The sequence below is a fragment of the Dendropsophus ebraccatus genome, chromosome 6 (genome assembly GCF_027789765.1).
Source record: "Dendropsophus ebraccatus isolate aDenEbr1 chromosome 6, aDenEbr1.pat, whole genome shotgun sequence".
NCBI lineage: Eukaryota > Metazoa > Chordata > Amphibia > Anura > Hylidae > Dendropsophus > Dendropsophus ebraccatus.
Genome location: NC_091459.1, coordinates 4,963,549 through 4,977,787, shown reverse-complemented (window position 1 = coordinate 4,977,787; position 14,239 = coordinate 4,963,549). Strand labels below are relative to the sequence as shown.

The 14,239-nt window shown below is 41.3% G+C and overlaps 1 protein-coding gene across 6 annotated transcripts in view; it reads left to right on the top strand.

Annotated features, from left to right (window-relative positions):
- TP63 (tumor protein p63) overlaps nucleotides 1-14,239 on the top strand; it is a 58,960-nt gene that overhangs the window by 22,974 nt on the left and 21,747 nt on the right. For 4 of the 6 annotated variants that reach the window (XM_069974417.1, XM_069974414.1, XM_069974419.1 and 1 more), the window contains exons 3-7: nucleotides 10,888-11,074; nucleotides 11,713-11,828; nucleotides 11,919-12,028; nucleotides 12,187-12,323; nucleotides 12,993-13,075. In XM_069974417.1, the coding sequence (XP_069830518.1) occupies nucleotides 10,888-11,074; nucleotides 11,713-11,828; nucleotides 11,919-12,028; nucleotides 12,187-12,323; nucleotides 12,993-13,075 (633 nt within the window). The remainder of the gene's footprint in view (nucleotides 1-10,887; nucleotides 11,075-11,712; nucleotides 11,829-11,918; nucleotides 12,029-12,186; nucleotides 12,324-12,992; nucleotides 13,076-14,239) is intronic. The other 2 variants (XM_069974418.1, XM_069974415.1) reach the window with 1 other exon arrangement.

Here is a 14,239-nt window from a genome sequence, read left to right as displayed (position 1 = left end):
CAGCCTTAGGGGAGAATTTACTAAGCACGTCCAGTTCATGGACGGTGTAAACTTAGGGCCCTATTACACAGAGCGATGACTTTCTGTAAGCGAGCACTTAGGGCCCTATTACACAGAGCAATAACTTTCTGTAAGCGAGCACTTAGGGCGCTATTACACAGAGCAATTACTTTCTGTAAGCGAGCACTTAGGGCCCTATTACACAGAGCAATGACTTTGTGTAAGCGAGCACTTAGGGCGCTATTACACAGAGCAATGACTTTCTGTAAGCGAGCACTTAGGGCCCTATTACACAGAGCAATGACTTTGTGTAAGCGAGCACTTAGGGCGCTATTACACAGAGCGATTACTTTCTGCAAGCGAGCACTTAGGGCCCTATTACACAGAGCGATTACTTTCTGTAAGCGAGCACTTAGGGTCCTATTACACAGAGCAATGACTTTGTGTAAGCGAGCACTTAGGGCCCTATTACACAGAGCAATGACTTTCTGTAAGCGAGCACTTAGGGCCCTATTACACAGAGCCATGACTTTCTGTAAGAGAGCACTTAGGGCCCTATTACACAGAGCAATGACTTTCTGTAAGCGAGCACTTAGGGCCCTATTACACAGAGCAATGACTTTCTGTAAGCGAGCACTTAGGGTCCTATTACACACAGCGATGACTTTCTGTAAGCGAGCACTTAGGGCGCTATTACACAGAGCGATTACTTTCTGTAAGCGAGCACTTAGGGCCCTATTACACAGAGCGATGACTTTCTGTAAGCGAGCACTTAGGGTCCTATTACACACAGCGATGACTTTCTGTAAGCGAGCACTTAGGGCCCTATTACACAGAGCGATGACTTTCTGTAAGCGAGCACTTAGGGCCCTATTACACAGAGCAATGACTTTCTGTAAGCGAGCACTTAGGGCCCTATTACACAAAGCGATGACTTTCTGTAAGCGAGCACTTAGAGCCCTATTACACAGAGCGATGACTTTCTGTAAGCGAGCACTTAGGGCGCTATTACACAGAGCGATGACTTTCTGTAAGCGAGCACTTAGGGCCCTATTACACAGAGCGATGACTTTCTGTAAGCGAGCACTTAGGGCGCTATTACACAGAGCGATGACTTTCTGTAAGCGAGCACTTAGGGCGCTATTACACAGAGCGATTACTTTCTGTAAGCGAGCACTTAGGGCGCTATTACACAGAGCGATTACTTTCTGTAAGCGAGCACTTAGGGCGCTATTACACAGAGCAATTACTTTCTGTAAGCGAGCACTTAGGGCCCTATTACACAGAGCGATGACTTTGTGTAAGCGAGCACTTAGGGCCCTATTACACAGAGCGATGACTTTCTGTAAGCGAGCACTTAGGGCGCTATTACACAGAGCGATTACTTTCTGTAAGCGAGCACTTAGGGCCCTATTACACAGAGCAATGACTTTCTGTAAGCGAGCACTTAGGGCGCTATTACACAGAGCGATTACTTTCTGTAAGCGAGCACTTAGGGCGCTATTACACAGAGCAATTACTTTCTGTAAGCGAGCACTTAGGGCCCTATTACACAGAGCGATGACTTTCTGTAAGCGAGCACTTAGGGCGCTATTACACAGAGCAATTACTTTCTGTAAGCGAGCACTTAGTGTCCTATTACACAGAGCGATGACTTTCTGTAAGCGAGCACTTAGGGCCCTATTACACAGAGCGATGACTTTCTGTAAGCGAGCACTTAGGGCCCTATTACACAGAGCAATGACTTTCTGTAAGCGAGCACTTAGGGCGCTATTACACAGAGCAATTACTTTCTGTAAGCGAGCACTTAGGGCCCTATTACACAGAGCGATGACTTTCTGTAAGCGAGCACTTAGGGCGCTATTACACAGAGCGATTACTTTTTGTAAGCGAGCACTTAGGGCCCTATTACCGTTCACCATATTACACAGAACGATAGTCGTTAGTTACGATCGTTACTACAATTGTTATTGCGATCGTTACTATGATTGTTTACTCCTTCTGATCCCAGCAAAACAATGAACAATGTGCAATTACACTGAACAATACAGCGAACGAATGTGGAATTACAGCAAACGATTAGCGATAATTTTAGGTTCAGATCTAAATCAAAGATCAATGACATAAATGATTTTTCAATCGTTGCCTGCAATTACACAGAAGGATTATCGTGTAAATTCGAACGATATAACAATTTTTCACACAATAATGGTCCCATGTAATAGGGCCCGGGCCCATATTTTATATACTATGTTGTTGAAAATACTAATTTTGTTTTGTTATGTACCTTTGAGTTTCCATCATCTTTTGAGTAAATTTTGGAGAAATAAATCAGGACACCACATAAACCAGTAGAAGGCCGCAACGTATCACTGGTTGGCTTTGGTCACACGTTGTCTCTTTATAATAACGGCCATTGTTTATAAAATACCAGCTGTTATTTTACAATCATGGCCGTCAGTAATGTTCATGAACATTATTAACGACTGTCGTTATCAAACATTGGCCGTTATTTTGCCTAAAAAACCTTGTGTGTACGTAGCCTTTGCCTGTTTTTTGTTTGTTTTTGTGCACACAGGAAGCTGGAAAAGAGTGTAATGCGAAAGAGAGAGAGTGCAGAGGTGGATCCCGCATCTTGTGAGCGTGGGACGACAAGGCCTCCCTCTGGGTCTGTAAGGGCCGTATAACACAGCGATAATCGGCCAAATCAGGACATAGAGACAGCGATCAGCCGATGAAACAATCATTGGCTGATTGTTTCCTTAGGTTCCCCATCCCTAGTTTAGACATACAGCAGGATATCTCACCTATAGGGTCCCATTGCAAATAATCTGGGCACTGTGCTGTATACCATTTTCTTTACCGTATACTGTTGTTCAGATTAGTGTAGTCAATTACACTTTTCCTTCCCTTTTGGCTTTTTTTTTCCAGAGCCCTATGGATATGCTTAGCATAGTTGTACACATTTATGTCAGACACACTCATGGGAACATGGCCTTTAACTCTTTTTAACACTACAAGATTGTGATGCATCCTAATGTGTTTCTTTCCACACTTTTCTAATCTCAATAGGTAAGCTGCTGCCAGACAGTGGCTTATGTGTCTGAGAACAAAGGGAATAGGCAGTTGAAATCCAACATGTCCGACCCTTTACTCCCCTGACGTTATCTATTGTTAGAGAGTCTGGAGGGCCCCATACACTTTAGGCCAGTCTCGCTAAAGTCGAGGGGTTTAGCCAACTGTTGACTATAAGGCTGGGTTCATACTGAGTTTGGATCTTTTTGTGTGCATCCATTTTGATCCGTTTTTCAATTGACTTCTATTATTGAAAAAAAAAATAAAAAAATGCATCTTTATTTTAGCATACACAAATATGTGGTCGCCATGTTTTTATGCACACTAAAAAGAGAAATGTGTTTTCTATTATAATAGAAGTCAATGGAAAAACGGATGTACACAAATGCATCCCTTTTTTAATCCTTCTTTTTTTTTTTTTTGCACAAAACGGATGAAAAAAATGGATTGCAAAAACGCAGTATGAACCCAGCCTTACTCCATAGCTTAATAGTATTTCATGTATACTGGTGCTCTCCACAGTTCATGTCACGGTTCATGTAGAGAGTGTGCTGACTACAACCTAGCAGTGGTATCCATTATGGCGGCGGTCTATAGACAGCATGCAGTACCGCACAGGGTTCTCTTTGTACTTTGGTGCGATCTCTGTGTCTGCGGAGGGCTTACTCTCTTCACTTGTCCCCGTCCTCTGTTGACTTAGTTGGTTGGCAGTGATGTAACAAGCAGCGCTGACTGTATGATACATTCCTCTTGCTTAATGGACTGAATGGTTTGCCTTTTCAAACACTTCTTTTCTTCCTCCGTTCTGTCCATATATATATATATATATATATGTAGCCTCCAGGCACACATGCCAGAGAAACTCAAGTATGCCGTTCCCTCCCTCCAACCGCTTTGTCTTTTTAATTTCTGTGTAAACTGAACTATGTTTGACTAGAGGTAGTTATCAGGTTTTTCTTATTATTCTTTCTTTTCATTTATACCGGGGCAGCGTGGCTGGAACGTGGCCCAAAACCTCAGGGTGAGGCATAGCCCCCGGGGCAGCCAGCCAGGCGGGAGGTGCTGCAATTACAGGCACACGACAGCCCTATCCCTCCCTCCAACTCCCTATCCCTCCCTCCAGTGATATTGTGCTGCCGCTAAGTTAGGCCACGTTCACGTTCACAGGATTAAAGTCTTCATCCACAAAAAAAAAAAAAAATCATCCGTATTTTGTGGATCTGCAATTTAAAGGGGTAGTTCTAAAAAAATTTACCATAGAAATCAATGGGTTGAAAAGGATTCAGTACTTGCTGATCAGCGATTGAGCGATTATACGTATTTTCTCAGAAACTATTATATATTTATTGCTATACTATATTAATAACTGAGAACAGATTTGAATCTATATCACAAAAAGTTGTATGGCATTTTTTGTTGTTATCCCGTAATTTCCGCTGTTGCTACCAAGTTCCATAGGACAACAAGTGGGGGGTGTAGAGATGGTGAGAGGACCCTGGCTCCTAATACAATGAGTGCAGCGATTCTGTAGACGTACGCCTTGCTCTCGGCACCATCCATTCACTGGAATCCCTTCAGATTAAATATGTGCAGCGTAGACAACAATGTCCTGATTTGCTCAAACTGTCCCCCAGGCTAGAACTCCTCGCCTCAGCCTAATCACGGCTAAATGAAGGGAGTGTTTACCGCATCCAGTACAGAGGCGTAGCGCTCTCCTATTCTGCCCGCAGGGGTCATATAGTGAGTGGGGACATTGCAGGGTGGGGCCAGTCTGCAACCTTCCAAGCAGTTTAGGAGGGGGACCTCACCTGTCTGATGTCAACACCTCTGGGTGCGGCCAGGTTGGAATGTGCCGCTCCCAGCACTGGCCGCCCAGGTCATTAATCTGCTGTGACTGACAGGTGGCAGGAGGCAGCGGCGGAGCACTGCAGGTATATACCATGCACACTGAACAAACACCTCTTGGTCCACATTGTACACCTAGTCATCGCTCTATTGACCATATCAGCGCGATGCTAAAGTAGTTGTTTAGACAAGTATCTTCTGCACAGAATACAGTTCTTCCAGCAGAGAACGGACTCTAGAAGGTTCCAGGTCTAAACGGCCTAAAATAAACGCTGCGTCCTTTTTCCTTCACCTGTATCTGGGGTGGGGAACCGTCCACTCTCCAGCTGGTGCAAAACTACAACTCTCATCATGCCTGGAGAGCTAATGCTGGAGGGCCCAAGGTTCCCCATCCCTGACCCTGATATGCTTTCCATAGTGGCTTTAAAAAATTAAAATTTAATATCAGGTTGAATAGTAATTTTTTTATGAAGCCATCTAGGCGGGGGGTGGGGGGAGCGCTGGGGGGGGGGGATATAATGTATGTTTTTACAGTCTAAAAATGGGAACCTTTTCAGAACATTCTTTTAGGGATTTTTATTCAATTCATTCTTTCAATTCATAATTATATATATATGTTTTTTAATATCTGATATTTTATCAACAAGTGCTTTTTGGGTCTGGTTTTATGTAGTTCTTTAAAGTGACTGTACCACCAGGCTGAAGCACTGGAGGCGGCCGACCCACCCTTAGTGGGAAGAAACTCCAGCCCCTCCATGAGTCATCATAGAGGGGGGAGGGGGTTTCCTCCCACTAAGGGTGGGTCGGCCGCCTCCAGTGCTTCAGCCTGGGCCTGGTGGTACAGTCACTTTAAAGGGGTACTCCAGCAAAAATCTTTTTCTTTCAAATTAACTGGTTTTAGAAAGTTATATAGATTTGTAATTTACTTCTATTTAAAATTCCCCAGTCATCCCATACTTATCAGGAAGTGGCGTATTCTCTCCAGTCTGACACAGTGCTCTCTGCTGCCACCTCTGTCCATGTCAGGAACTGTCCTGAGCAGGAGAGGTTTTCTATGGGGATTTGCTGCTGCTCTGGACAGTTCCTGACACGGACAGAGGTGGCAGCAGAGAGCACTGTCAGACTGGAGAAAATACACCACTTCCTTCAGGACATACAGCAGCTGAGAAGTACTGGAAGACTGGAGATTTTTAAAAAGAGTTACAATACAAATCTATATAATGGTGCGTTTACACAGAGAGGTTTATCTGACAGATTTTTGAAGCCAAAGTCAGGAACAGATTATAAACAGGGTGCAGGTCATAAAGGAAAGACTGAGATTTCTCCTCTTTTCAAGTCCATTCTTGACTTTGGCTTCCAAAATTGGTCAGATAAATCTGCCTGTGTAAACGCACCATTACTTTGTGGCACCAGTTGATTTGAAAGAAATTTACTTGTGAACAACCCCTTTAAACAGGCGGTCCAGTGCCCTGTTTGTTGTCTCTGCGATAACATCCAATATACAGTTCACACTGAGAATACCGATTTTATCTGGGATAGGATTTATTTATGCTCTGTTGCAGATACGAGAAATATTGGTGATTTTCTTAAGAAAGCAGACAGGTGTGTGGTGTCAGTCCCTGGCACGCAGGTACATTGTCCTAAGGAATCAGACTGGGATGCCAGGACTCTGTAACTGGGGAGGCAGGTGGTGAGACTGGGGTCATAGTCATTGGAATGTTCTTTTATAAGGTGTTATTATTAATGTCCCCGAATACGCTGTTGTTCTCCCGCTTTGCCTACCTGAAGCTGCTTATTTAAACATGACATTGCAGGTGAACCTGAAAACAAGGAGTTGAATAGGAAAGGCATGCCAGGTAATCTGATCCCGGATTGCAGCAATAAGAATACTGGATATCACTTCCAAGACACATTCCCCCAGGCTATAGTTTTTTTCTGTTTGTTCTTATTTATCAACCAGAATGATGGGACGGAGCTGCCAGGGAACTTACAGGCTTTTACACTGGATTAGGTTAGGTCAGTGGGTATGCTGGAAATACAAATACACCGACATGGCCCTCAGGATATTGTAACTGTATGGAAAGTCGGGAAACATTGCCTGTTATTACAGAGATACAAGAGGGACATAGAAACATAGAAGATTGTCGGCAGAAAAAGCCTCTATCTATCCTATCTATCTATCTATCTATCTATCTATCTTCTATCTATCTATCTATCTATCTATCTATCTATCTATCTATCTATCATCTATCTATCTATCTATCTATCTATCTATCTATCTATTTATTATTTATTTATCTATCTTCTATCTATCTATCTATCTATCTATCTATCTATCTATCTATCTCCTATCTATCTATCTATCTATCTATCTCCTATCTATCTATCTATCTATCTATCTACCTATCTATCTTCTATCTATCTATCTATCTATCTATCTATCTATCTATCTATCTCCTATCTATCTATCTCCTATCTATCTATCTATCTATCTATCTATCTATCTATCTCCTATCTATCTATCTATCTATCTATCTATCTATCTATCTATCTATCTCCTATCTATCTATCTCCTATCTATCTATCTATCTATCTATCTCCTATCTATCTATCTATCTATCTATCTATCTTCTATCTATCTATCTATCTATCTATCTATCTATCTATCTATCTTCTATCTATCTATCTATCTATCTATCTATCTATTTATTATTTATTTATTTATCTATCTTCTATCTATCTATCTATCTCCTATCTATCTATCTATCTATCTATCTATCTCTCTCCTATCTCCTATCTATCTATCTATCTATCTATCTATCTATCTATCTATCTATCTATCTCCTATCTATCTCCTATCTATCTATCTATCTATCTATCTCCTATCTATCTATCTATCTATCTATCTATCTATCTATCTATCATCTATCTATCTATCTATCTATCTATCTATCTATCTATCTATCTATCTCCTATCTTCTATCTATCTCCTATCTATCTATCTATCTATCTATCTATCTATCTATCTATCTATCTATCTCCTATCTTCTATCTATCTATCTATCTATCTATCTATCTATCTATCTCCTATCTATCTATTTATCTATCTATCTATCTCCTATCTATCTATCTATCTATCTATCCATTATCTATCTATCTCCTATCTATCTATCTATCTATCTATCTATCTATCTATCTATCTATCTATCTATCTCCTATCTCCTATCTATCTCCTATCTATCTATCTATCTATCTATCTATCTATCTATCTATCTATCTATCTATCTCCTATCTTCTATCTATCTCCTATCTATCTATCTATCTATCTATCTATCTATCTATCTATCTATCTCCTATCTATCTATTTATCTATCTATCTATCTCCTATCTATCTATCTATCTATCTATCTATCTATCTATCCATTATCTATCTATCTATCTCCTATCTATCTATCTATCTATCTATCTCCTATCTATCTATCTCCTATCTATCTATCTATCTATCTATCTATCTATCTATCTATCTATCTATCTCCTATCTATCTATTTATCTATCTATCTATCTATCTCCTATCTATCTATCTATCTATCTATCTATCTATCTATCTATCTATCTATCTATCCATTATCTATCTATCTATCTCCTATCTATCTATCTATCTATCTATCTATCTCCTATCTATCTCCTATCTATCTCCTATCTATCTCCTATCTATCTATCTATCTATCTATCTATCTATCTATCTATCTATCTATCTATCTCCTATCTATCTATCTCCTATCTATCTCCTATCTATCTCCTATCTATCTATCTATCTATCTATCTATCTATCTATCTATCTATCTATCTATCTCCTATCTATCTATCTATCTATCTATCTATCTATCTATCTATCTCCTATCTATCTCCTATCTATCTATCTATCTATCTATCTATCTATCTATCTATCTATCTATCTATCTCCTATCTCCTATCTATCTCCTATCTATCTATCTATCTATCTATCTATCTATCTATCTATCTATCTATCTCCTATCTATCTCCTATCTATCTATCTATCTATCTATCTATCTATCTATCTATCTATCTATCTCCTATCTATCTATCTCCTATCTATCTCCTATCTATCTATCTATCTATCTATCTATCTATCTATCTATCTATCTATCTATCTATCTATCTATCCCCTATACTTTATGCACCATCACTGGTTCCTGCCCACATAAACACTGCCCTTTTGTTCATGCTCAAAGCTATTTTAAAGTATTATACAAATTACCAATAGACACTTATAACGTGAAATGTACATAGTGTTTTTTTCTGCACCTACTACTGCACGAAGTCTTCAATTTCTTGCAATTTCTGCGCCGGCACAGTTGTGGTGCCTTTCCCCTAGGTTAATGCCATTGCCAGTGTGAGGGCAGCCCTGTGCACCTGCCCAGTAGGAACCGCTCCCCCAGCCTGCCCCTGCTTGGGGAAGCCTCCTCCCGCCTGCAGCAGCCCCCTCAGGACCTTCTCCTTGCCGCCTGCACCCTCGCTCCAGTGTCGGCGGCTCTTGGCACGGCTCATCCGGCACCCACATGCTTATTCTCCCCCCTCATCAGGGCAGCCCCCGCTGCTGGGAGAAGCTCCCCCTGCCTGCAGCAGCTCCCGGACCTTCTCCTGTCCGCTGGAGCGAGGATGCCGGGGGCCAGGAGAAGAACATGGGGAGCTGCTGCAGGCAGGAGAAGGCTTCCCCGAGCTGGGGCAGCTGTACCTAATAGTCAGTTTAGGGTATAATAATACAGGGTAATTATTAGTAATAATCAGTTTAGGGTAAAGTAATCCATGGCGGACATTCTGAGAGTAGCCTTGGATTCCTGTAATTTGTTGGGGCATTTCTGATTTGCTTTCCTAAGAAACGTGTCCTAGGATCCGGCCTAACCCGCATTCAGAAGTAAACTTTTATTAAAATAACAATTTGGACAGTCACGCTTTGTGTCTTAGCTCACTTTTTTTATTTAATATCATGTTTATTTAACGCCAGCTGCCTAATGTAGTTCTTTTTTCAAGTTTACAAGAAGGAAGTAAAAAGAATGTCTTTCACAATGTGTGTTTTATCTCCTGGCAGCATTCGCTGTATCCGCAGGCTACTTAAAGCTCTTCTGTTCTAATCCTTCGCCTCAGGGTACGCGACAGATTGCACAATAACAACCAGCAATTCATAGTGATACGCCTTCCGTTTTATCTAAAGCCGTGATTTGCAAAAAAAGAAAAATCATATCCCCCTCCATATACCAAGTTTACTTATATCTAAAGGGGAATGTTCCTGCATTCTGTAACTCACAAAAGGTCATAAAATGGAGACGCGTTTCTCTATGTCTATGGGTTTAGGCAATTGGGTATAAGAAATTGCTAAAGTTGGAGTCATAGTAAGTATAGCAAACTATAAGGTTGGCTGAGCTGGCAGTGTAATGGGTTCAGCATCATAATTCCCAATAACTGAGCTTGAACTATACAACAAACTGATATATAACCCTCCCGGGATGATGGATGGGCGTTCACATCTAGTACATGGTCTTTTATGCTAAGTTATCAAAGTGCAATAGTAAATCTTCTTTTGTTAATCCGCACATTTAATCCTGTTAGGGCTGCACCCTACCAACACCTGGTTACATGACAATACTGTTTCCCATTGCTCATCTGTTTGCTTTACAAGCTTATGAAGTGTTAATCTTATTGCTGATAATTTTATGATCTCAGGGATATGGTGAATTACGATATGTAGTCTAAACGTCTTAACAATTCAATCAGCTCTATGAGAAGCGGACAGGTCCAAGGATTAAGTGATGCCACACCTATAGTAGGCACAGTGGCAGAAGTGCCTGGCATGGAGAATCACCCTTTCCTTATTCCCTTTGATACGTGTTATTACGAAGACTGACAAATTTATTAGTAATTCTCTTTCTCTTTTTTCTATCTTTCAGTATTCTACAGATCTGAAGAAGCTCTACTGCCAAATCGCCAAGACATGTCCGATTCAGATCAAAGTAATGACCCCGCCACCACAAGGAGCTGTTATCAGGGCAATGCCAGTCTACAAGAAGGCCGAACATGTCACAGAAGTCGTAAAACGTTGCCCGAACCATGAGCTCAGCCGAGAGTTTAATGAGGGTATGATCAAATATGCCATACAAGTACTAATAGACCTTAAAGAGACTCTGTCAGTAGTTATATGGCGTCCTATCTCAGGGTGGCGTAAACTAGTGACAGAGAAGCTGAGCAGAATGATGGATTGCTTACATTGTCCTGTGCAGCTGATCCAGAGATCTCCTCCTGAATAACACGGACAATAAAAAGTCCTCTCCATTATGTGCATGAGCCCAGCAGTCCTGGATATTCATGAGAAGCAGAAAACTCCGCCCACCAGTTGCTGATTGGCAGTTATCTATTCATGCTGTGTTTAGGCAGTTAACTGTCAATCAGCAGCTGGAGGGCGGGAGGAGGGGTGTGGAAAGAATCCTATTCTCCTGCATATTAGGAGAACGGCTGAACAGAATGATGTAAGTAATACACTGATCTGTTCAGCATTTCTGTCACTAGTTTATGCTGCCCTCATTTAAGGTGGAATAAGCCTAGTGACAGATTCCTTAACATGTTATTTAAAGAAAACTTTTGACGTGTCCTAAAAATGTAAAATGCAGTCATGTTTTCTAATCCTGAACAACCCCTTTAAGGCAGTACCTGATATCAGCTATACGCTAGTGTTAAAAAAAAGGCTAGTGAAACCTTTATGCACCTATTATTTGTAGGTCAAATGGCGCCTGCAAGTCACCTCATAAGAGTGGAAGGAAACAGCCATGCGCAGTATGTGGAAGACCCAATAACTGGGAGACAGAGTGTCCTGGTGCCTTACGAGCCTCCACAGGTAAGAAGGGAAAAGACAATGGAGGTGTGCTGGGAAAATGCAACCAGGACCTTATAAACCTCATTGTCTTCTGTTCAATCTATATTTCAGGTTGGCACAGAATTCACCACCATATTGTATAATTTTATGTGCAACAGCAGTTGTGTCGGGGGAATGAATCGTCGGCCAATTTTGATCATTGTGACCCTGGAAACTAGAGAGTGAGTATCTGGTCATCTGTCACCAACTTCACAAGCTGTCTTCATGGCTTGGATACAGTGAGATACATCTTGACGACAAGTTCCTTCATCACATAAAACGTCTTTGGTAAAAGGTGTAATGTGTGTTTTTTTTTGTTTTTTTTTTAAACTTTTCTCAGTGGTCAAGTACTTGGACGCAGATGTTTTGAGGCTCGGATCTGTGCCTGTCCGGGCAGAGACAGAAAGGCGGATGAGGATAGTATCCGGAAACAGCAAGTCTCAGACAGCTCAAAAAACGGAGAAGGTATGAAGGAATGTAAGTTGACTCCATGTAGCTGGCAGCAGTGAGCAGGGGTTTCATATTAGTTAGGCCTTATACACACGTCCCGTAAACTTGTCCGTAATTGCGGATCCATAATCACTGTCCGCTTTAATTTTGATCCGCAATCCGTTCAGTAAAAAAAAAAAAAAAAAAAAAGGCAAGTCTTAGTACGAATTGTGATTGTGGTACGGATTACCAGTAGATGTTTATGGGATCCATATTATCGACGGATGTCACATTTGTGACGTCCATAAAAAAACAAAGATCTACGCCAACTAGAACTTGCATTTTATGAATACGGATACAAATACGGATGATTTTCCACGGACCATGGAGAAAAAATAATGGGAGGATTTGCAGCCCAGAAAAATCACTGAACGTGTCAAAGAGGCTGAAGGCTTAAGCAGATGTAATGTAGATTAATAATCTCATCAGTATTATGGCTGCGGTTCTGGATCTCTGAGGTTCTACTAAAGTTCAGGATAGGGGTTATAGTGATCTACTGTAAGTTCAGTCCAGTATAACCCAAGATGGCTGATCGATGCCCGTATATCAGGTTAACTGTAATCCAGCAATTATATAGTCATATTGATTTTGAAATTACAGCTTGAGCTGTGCACTGGCTTCAGTGTTAATCTTTGTTCCTTCTGATTTTCTTGACAGCTTTCCGACAGACCACACACGGTATTCAGATGACGTCTGTGAAAAAGCGGCGGTTACCAGATGATGAGGTGTTATACCTACCTGTAAGTCACTGATCTCTATTCTTTACTATAGTGAAAGAGCAGCGAGCAGCAAAGGGCTAACACCACACATCTCTGTGACATCTTGCATCCATATTATTAATGGGCACAGTCCCCTATCATTGGAACACATCAGAGGATTTGAAATTTTGCAGGTTTTTGGGAGTAAGTAAAAGATACGACGACATAGCAATAACACTTTATTTTCTACATGCTTTTTTTTTTTATATATACAGTTTATATCGCAATAAGACTTTATTTTCTATCATTAGAGCAGGGAAAAACACTTGGCGAAGTACTTCACTCTCTGACTTGTTGCATTTTAAGTGAACCCATCTTCTGCAGCGAGGCGGACAAGGAAGCACTTCTCCCGGCTTTGTTTAAAAGGGAACTATCAGCAGGTTAGACAAATCTAAGCTGCTGATAGCCCCTATAGTGCCGGGGAAGCTGAGGAGAAGGTATGTCTCTTACCTTCCTCCTCGGCTCCGTAACACCCTTAGTAGTACTGCTGCGTCATCCGACCGCTCCCCTCCATTGATTATCATTAGAAGGGGCAAGCTGGATGACGCAGCGGTGCTCCGGAGCGGCATTTACCCGGCTAAAAGCTTGGGACTGAGGAGGTAGGTAACACACACAGCTTCCTCCTCAGTGTCCCCAGCGCTATAGGGACATATCAGCAGGTTGGATTCGTTCCCCTTTAGAAATTTTACAACTCTCTAGAACTTAACAAAAGTTTAATGATGTGGCAGGGTCACTTTAAAAGGTTAGCTGAACCCCCTCTCTATGAGTTAGAAAGTAGGGGTGCAGCTTAGTACTCCATTTCTCCTGTGGAGGAGAATATTTAGCTAGACAAGACTCCCCCTGGCACAGTCATCTGTTAAACGACCAAAATCTGGCAGCTCCTAATATTAATATATTTTATTGTAGTAAATGCTTAAAATGACCGACGCATTTCAAACCAAACTGGTTCTTATTCATGGTATCTTGGTCTGAATAGATAAAGAATATGCATTCTACATGAAGTCACCATAAAGCAAACAAACTCTGATAGGACATCTCTGTGTAGGAAGCGTGCAGGCGACGCTGTCCTATAAGAGCTTCTTTGCTTTATGGTGACTTCATGTTGAATGCATATTCTTCAAACCAAGATACCATGAATTAGAACCA